This window comes from Phascolarctos cinereus, unplaced genomic scaffold (genome assembly GCF_003287225.1).
Source record: "Phascolarctos cinereus isolate Bilbo 61053 unplaced genomic scaffold, phaCin_HiC Scaffold_2;HRSCAF=192, whole genome shotgun sequence".
In the NCBI taxonomy this organism is placed as follows: Eukaryota; Metazoa; Chordata; class Mammalia; order Diprotodontia; family Phascolarctidae; genus Phascolarctos; species Phascolarctos cinereus.
In genome coordinates, this window is record NW_027555625.1 from 172,467,499 (window position 1) to 172,475,025 (window position 7,527).

At 37.2% G+C, this 7,527-nt stretch overlaps 1 protein-coding gene across 1 annotated transcript; it reads right to left on the reverse strand.

Moving 5' to 3' along the window:
• Positions 1-1,651: 1,651 nt before the first annotated feature.
• LOC110210285 (translationally-controlled tumor protein-like) lies at positions 1,652-2,222 on the reverse strand. Its single transcript, XM_078149063.1, has one exon. It carries the CDS (start codon positions 2,220-2,222, stop codon positions 1,665-1,667), a length of 558 nt encoding a protein of 185 aa, XP_078005189.1. The 3' UTR covers positions 1,652-1,664.
• Between the last annotated feature and the right edge of the window lie 5,305 nt (positions 2,223-7,527).

A 7,527-nucleotide genomic window follows, 5' to 3' on the forward strand; every position in this document is an offset into this window, starting at 1 on the left:
CTTTAATTTAACAGAATGAAATAAATAAGGTCAAAATAGCCGAAGTTAGTGGCAGAGCTGAGAGCAGATGCCATATATCCTGACTTCCCATTGCACATATGCTTTTTCTTTTGGGGGTAACTTCTAGTTGTCCTACTGTATGATTCTTTTCAAGGTTTGTCTTCCTTGTGCTCTTATATCATGCTCCAGGCAAGCATAGTTTTTGGATCTGTTTTCCTTTCCATCCCACTCCAGACAGGTACCATGTGTGGCTAGTTATAGCTCCTCAGGGCTATAGGCCTTTTCCCTACCCATCCTACACATAGCCCTCCTTGCCTTCCCTCCCTCCTTCCCCATTTCCTAGCCCTATACAACTGTCTCATTCCTGCCTAGGACTGCTCCACCCAAGGACAAACTTCAGAGGACAAAGGTAATCTACCAGAACTCATTCCTATAGTAATTAACATATTTCTACTCACCCCATCCTGTTGATTCTAAATGTTCTATTGATATTTAAAATCTGTTAACCATTCTCCATTGACTGCTATCCTTCTCAACATAACTGTGCCCTCCCCCCAACCAAACCCCCACTCTAAAGCTTCCCAACCCTCCCACAGTGTTCTCTGGAATGCCTGTTTCATAGATAACAAGCTAGATTTCCTCTTAAAACTTTTTCCTTTTTCACTCCCTCAGTCTTCATGCACTCACTGAGACCTGGCTCCCTCCTGATGACAATTTTCCTGGATACCCTTTCCAATAATGGTTGCACTATTACTAGGTCCCCTTCTGGTGGGGGAGCTTAATTATTCTTTGCTCCCCATTACCACTTTTTGGCTCTGCCTCTGCCAGTATTGCTATTTAACCTCTGATCCTTTGTGTTTCTTTTAATACATATGTTTTATCCAATCAGATTTCTGGGAGCTGTTGTCTACTGAACTCCAGAATATTCCTTTTCTCAATCAGTTCAGTTCTGTGTTCACAGCCTTTCTCTCCTACCTACTCCTACTTTCATACTATGGAACTTCATCATATTCTTTCAAATATCGTAACCCCTAAATTCCTCAAGTTACGTACTTTCCATGAAGTATTCCTCCACTCCCACAGCAATTACAAACAGAGATGGTCATAACTTTGATTTTGCTAACATCCATAAGTGTTCCACATCCATGTTTATGAATTCAGAAAAATCCTTTATTTGAACATAATCTATTGTAGATTCCTACAACTCCACGCTCTGTTGGGCTTCCGCACCATAATCTCCAGATCTTTGACTGCTCAGTTCTTTCCCAAACAATCAACCCTGAACTGGCTACATTCTCTTGTCATTCATCTTGACTACCAACTAAAACAGTTCAACTCTACTTTGTCTTCTTCTCTTGAGTACCTTAACCCTTTATTCTTATAGAAGACTTTATCCTACCAAACCATAGCTTTGGATTTCTCCTATTAACCACTTCCTATTCACATACTGTGTAAAGGATTTGGAAAAAAAATCAAGAAACTATATTTTTTTGGGGGGGCAGGGTTTCAATGTGTTTTATTTTAGACAACCTACATGACATGTTTTTAAAAACAATGCCTCCAAATAAATCAAGGTCAAAAATAAATGAATAAAGCTCAAGACGACATCAGTCCAAGTTTGTTCTAGACCTGGTATTGTGTAGCAGACAAAAAGCAGCAGCCAGTTATGATGACAGGTGATTCAAAGTAATCAGTTGAATTTGATAACATTTCTCCATTTCTAAATCATCCTCAAAGATAATCTTATATGGAGGCATATCATCCTCACGGAAGTCCAACAGAGCCACCGTGCCGTCTGGATTCCTGTTTTCGCCTATGAAGAACTGATAGTTTTTAAAAGTAGCAAGGATGTGTTTGATTTGTTCTGCAGCTCCTGTCATAAAAGGTTTTACTCTATCTGGCTTGTGTTCTTCAAGTCTGCCTTTGATTGATTTCATGTAGTCTTTGATGTACTTTTTGTAGGATTCTTTTGTGAAACTAGTTTCTTGCAGATGATGGTTTATTACTATGTCAACTCCAGTGATCACAGTGGCATCTGTTCCTTCACCCTCAGGACCTTCAGCAGAGGCATTTCCACCAATGAGTGAATCATCAATGGTACCCTCTATCCTACTGACCATCTTCCCCTCCACCTCCAGGCACAGCGAGTTCTCGATCTCCAGGATCTTGTAAATGTCAGAGAACATCTCATCATGGCTGATGAGGTCCGGGTAGATGACCATGGCGGTGACGCTACTGATGAAGGGTCGCAGAGCTTGGTGTGAGCACGATGTAGCCAGAGCGGTGCTTGGAGGGGAGGGGGGAGCAGGCGGAAAAGCAAGAAACTATATTTAATGGGACCACTACTAGTTTAATTTACAGACTCTAAACTGGACTCTCACTGCTAAAGACAACCTATTTACACATCCCCAATCAATTCATTATCATACTTACTACAGTGGCTTTTCTGAACTTGTTCATCTTTCCTCAAACTGCCAAAAGCTTTCCTTTCTCCACCTCTCAGAAGAGAAAGTCAGCTCATATATACTGAAAAAATTGAGGCCTCTGCAGAGAACTCTGTCTTCTCCCCTCCTCTTCCTCTCACATCACTCAGATACCTTCCATCACTATTTCCTCCTCCACTTTTTCACACAAAGAGGCAGCTTTTTTGCTTGCCAGGGTCAACCCCTCTGCATGCATAAGTGATCCCATTTCTTCCTATCTTCTCCACACCTCCTACAATTCCAACTCTTTCACTTATCTTCAGTCTCTACCTGTCTACAGGCTACTTCCTTACTGCGTACAAACATGCTCATGTTTCTTGCATTCTAAAAAAACAACACTCACTTAATCCATTCATCCCTGCTATCTATTCTCCTATATTTCTCCTTCCTTCTGTAATTAAACTCCTTAAGATGGCTGCCTACAATAATAATTTCCGCAACTTTTCCTCTCACTGTCTTTACAACTCTTCGCAGTCTGGCTTCTGACCTCATCATTCAACCTAAACTGCTCTTTCAAAAGTTCCTAGCAGTTTTTAAATAGCCAAATATAATACTCTTTTCTTAGTTCTGATCCTTCTTGACCTCTCAACATCCTTTGACCCTGTTGATCACCCTCTTCTTGATTACTCTTTTCTCTCTAGATATTCTTACCCTACCTACTCTTTCCTGGTTCTTCTACCTATTGATTACTTGTACTCTCTCTCCTTTCCTGGGTTTTCATCCAGGTCATTCCTGCTAACAGTGGGAGATCCTTCAAGACTCTGTCCTGGGCTCTCTTCACATTTTCCCCTATGTAATTTTTTTAGGTGATCTCATCAGCTCCCATGGTTTCATTTTTTATCATCTCTATGCAGAAGTCTATTGGGGCAATTGGAGAAAGTCAACAAGCATTTATTTGGCACCTATGTGCTATGTGCTGGGTATACAGAGAAAGATTGCTCTCAATGAGCCCATTTTTTTTCCCATGCAAGATATATTTTCACATTAGCCATATTGCAAAAAAAAAAAGAAAGAAAGAAAGAAAGAAAGAAAAAGAAAGAAAGAAAGAAAGAAAAATAAAGTGAAAAAGTATGCTTCAATCTGTACTGAGAACTCATCTTTGATGTTCTTTGTCTGGAGGGGGATAACGTTTGTCATCATGAATCCTTTGGAATTATCTTTCACAGTTGATCATCAATACAGTACTGATGTTACTGTGTACAATGTTCTCCTGGTTCTGTTCATTCCTCTTGGCAACTACTCATATAAGTCCTCCCAAGTTTTTCTGAAACCATTCTGCTCTTCATTTCTTATGGTACAATAAAATCCCATCAAAGCCATATACTGCAATTTGTTCAGCCATTCCACAATTGATGAGAATTCCTTTAATATTCAATTCTTTGCCACCATACAAAAGAGTTGCTGTAAATATTTTTGTACGAATAGGTCTTTTTCCCATTTCTTTGATCTCTTTGGGAGATCAATTGAGCAAAATAGCTCTTAATATAACATATAGTTCAGCAAAATAGCTCCTAATCATTGTTTTACTTTCATCTTCATTGGTGGTACATTCACTCTTTTCATTTTTGATACTGATAATTTGTTTTTTATTCCTTTTTTGAAATCAAATTAACCAATGGTTTATTCACTTTATTTTATTTGGTGCAGTGCATAGAGTTCTGGGCCTCGAGTCAGGAAGACTCATCCTCCTGAGTTCAAATCTGGCCTCAGACACTTAGTAACTGTGTGTGTCTTGATAAGTCATTTAACCCTGTTTGCCTCAGTTTCTTCATCTGTAAAAGAAACTGGAGAAGAGATTGGCATACCATTCTAGTATATCTTCCAAGAAAACCCCAAATGGGATCATGAAGAATCAACCATGATGGAAAACAACTGAACAACAAAAATTTTATTTATTATTTCAATTTTTTTTAACTTTTAATTTTTATTAATCTCTTTGATTTTCAGGATTTTAATTCTGGTATTTAATTGGGAAATTTTAATTTGTTATTTTTCTATTTTTTTAGTTGTATACCCAATTCATTGATCTGTTTTTTCTCTCTGTAATTAATGTAGGTGTTTAGAGATATAGATTTCCCCCTAAATACTGGTTGGCTGAATCCTACAGATTTTGGTAAATTGTCTCACTGTTGTCATTATCTTTAACAAAATTATTGATTGTTTCTAGGAATTTTTCTTTGACTCATTCATTTTTAGGCTTAGATTATTTAGTTTCTAATTAACTTTTCTCTCTGCATCTCCAGCTCTTTATTGAATATAATTTTTTATTGCATTATAATCTGAAAAGGGTATATTTAATATTTCTGCCTTTCTGCATTTGCTTGTGGGGTTTCATGCCCTAATGCATAGTCAATTCTTTTGAAGGTGCCATGTATAACTGAGAAAAAGGTATACTTTTTTCTATTTCCATTAAGTTTTCTCCAGAGGTTTATCATATTTAACTTTTCTAAAATTCTATTCCTCTTCTTAACTTCTTTCTTATTTATTTTTTGCTTAGATTTATCTAGCTCTGAGAGGGGAAAATTGAGGCCCCTTGCTAGTATAGTTTGAATGTCTACTTCCTTCTATAATTCATCTGACATTTCTTTAAGAATGTGGGTGCTATGCCATTTGGTGCATATTTGTTTAGCATTGCTATTACTTCATTGTTTATGGTATCTTTTAGCAAGATATAGTTTCCCTGCTTACCTCTTTTAATTAGATCTAGTTTTTGCCTTTTCTTTATCCGAGATCATGATTGCTAACCCTGCATTTTTTTTTACTTCCTCTGAAGTGTAATACATTTTGCTCTTGTTTATGTTGTTGTTTCGTTGTTTCAGTCATGTCTGATTCTAGCCTTTATTTAAACCCAGTGTTTGTCTTTTTGTTTCAAGTGTGTTTCTCCTAAAAAAGATGTTGGATTCTGGTTTCTAATCCATTATGCTATCTGTTTCTGTTTTATGAGTGAATTCATTCCATTCACATCTACAGTTATGATTACTTTCTGTGCATTTCCCTCTATCCTTTTTTCTATTAGTTCTTCTTTCTCCCTCTTTTTGCCCTGTGCCTCCTCAAAAGTCTTTTTTGCTTCTGACTACTACTTTAATCTACCCTCCCCTTTATAATACTCTCCTTCACCCCAAATCTCTGTCTGCTTGCACGATTTTCTCATTGAATTGGAAGCTCTGGAATTTGGCTATAATATTCCTGGGAATTTTCATTTTGAGATTTCTTTCTGGAGGTGATTGGTGGATTCTTTCAATTTCTCATTTACCATCTTAGTTTAAAATACTGAAGTAATTTTCTTTTATAATTTCTTGAAATATGAGGTTTAGGTTCTTTTTTGATCACAACTTTCAGGGAGTACAATAATTCTTCAATTATGTCTCCTCAATCTATTTTCCTGGTCAGATCATTCACATTTTCTTTTATTATTTCATTCTTTTGACTTTGTTTTATTATTACTTGATGTCTCATGAAGTCATTAACTTCCACTTGATCAATTCAAATTTTTAGGGAAATATTTTCTTCAGTCCACTTTTGCACATTTTATTTCCACTTGGCTAATTCTGCTTTTTAAGGCATTCTCTTCATCAGTGAATTTTTGTTTCTCTTTTGCCATTAGGCCAATTCTGTTTTTCAAAGTGTTATTTTCTTCAATATTTTTTATTCCTCTTTTACCAAGTTGTTGACTCTCTTTTCATAATTTTCTTTCATCACTCATTTCTTTTCCAATTTTTCCTCTACCACTGTTATCTCTCTCTCTCTTTCTTTTTTTTTAACTTTTCCAGGAATTCTTGTTGGGTTTGGGTCTAATTTGCATTTTCCTTTTAGGCTTTGCTTGTAGTTGTTTTCATATCGTTATCTCTTGTAGTAGCTTTTTAGGGTCATTTTTGTTATTGTTGTTGTTTACTCATTTTCCCAGTCTGTTTCTTGACTTCGAACTTTATATTAAAGTTGGGCTCTGCTCACCTTGGGTTGGGGAGGCACCATGCCAAACTTCAGGCTTTTTTGTGATGGTGTTTTCAGAGGAAGTTCTGGAGATCCAAATGTTTTTGATGCTTCCAATGTGGTGTTATCCTAGAAGAGATGTGGTAATTGCTCTTCTAGTCTGTACTCTGGTCTTTACTGAAAGAACTTGAAGAGTGCTTTGAGTTTGATCAGATTTGAAGATGGCAAGTTCATTCACTGCATCTGGGGAAATCAGAACATAGAAATGAGGAGGGAGAAAATTCTAGAATTCTGGGACAACTGGAGAAATGTAATAAAATCAGGAAATGAAGTATCTTGTTTAAGGGATAGCAGGGGGTAGAGTGTTGCTCTATTAGAGAGTATGTAAGAGGAAGTAAGGTATTAAAAGACTCAAAGGGTAGAAGGGGGTCGAGTTGAGAAGGGTTTTAAAAGACAAACATAGGGTTTTATAATTGTCATAACAATAATAGGGAATCACTGAAGTTTATTGAAGGGGGTTTGACATGGTCAGTCTTGTGCTTTAGAAGTGTCACTTGGACAGCTGAATAGAGGGTGAATTAGAGTGAGGAGAGAAATGAAGCAATGGAATAAATCAGAAGGCTATTGTAATAGTCCAGTTATGAGGAAATGAGACTCTACTGAGGTGGCAGCTGTGTTACAGGGGAGAAGGAGGTATATAGGAGAGATATTTGTGAAGGTAGAATCAACTGTATGTGCTAAGAGATTTCATGTGGGGTGAGTAAGAGTGAGGAGTCAAGGATGACCTCTAGGTTGTGAGGCTGGAGGACTGAGATATAATGGTGACAGTTACAGGGAAGTTTGGAAGAGTGAAGGGTTTTAGAAAAAAATAGTAATGAGTTCTGTTTTGGGCATGTTGAGCTTAAGATGTCTATAGGACATAGATCTCAAGATTTCTAATAGACACTTGGATATGGGAGATTGAAGTCAGGAGAGAGGTTAGAGCTGGATGATTTGATCTGACAGTTATCTGCATAGAGCTGCTAATAATGAAACCATGGGGGCCAATGAGATTTCCAAGTGACATATCATAGAGGGAGAAGACAAGAGGCCTCAAACAGAGCCTTGGGGTACT

Bases quoted from the DNA above. Each gene is read 5' to 3' on its own strand.
- LOC110210285 (XM_078149063.1), bottom strand. From the start codon at position 2,222: ATGGTCATCTACCCGGACCTCATCAGCCATGATGAGATGTTCTCTGAC.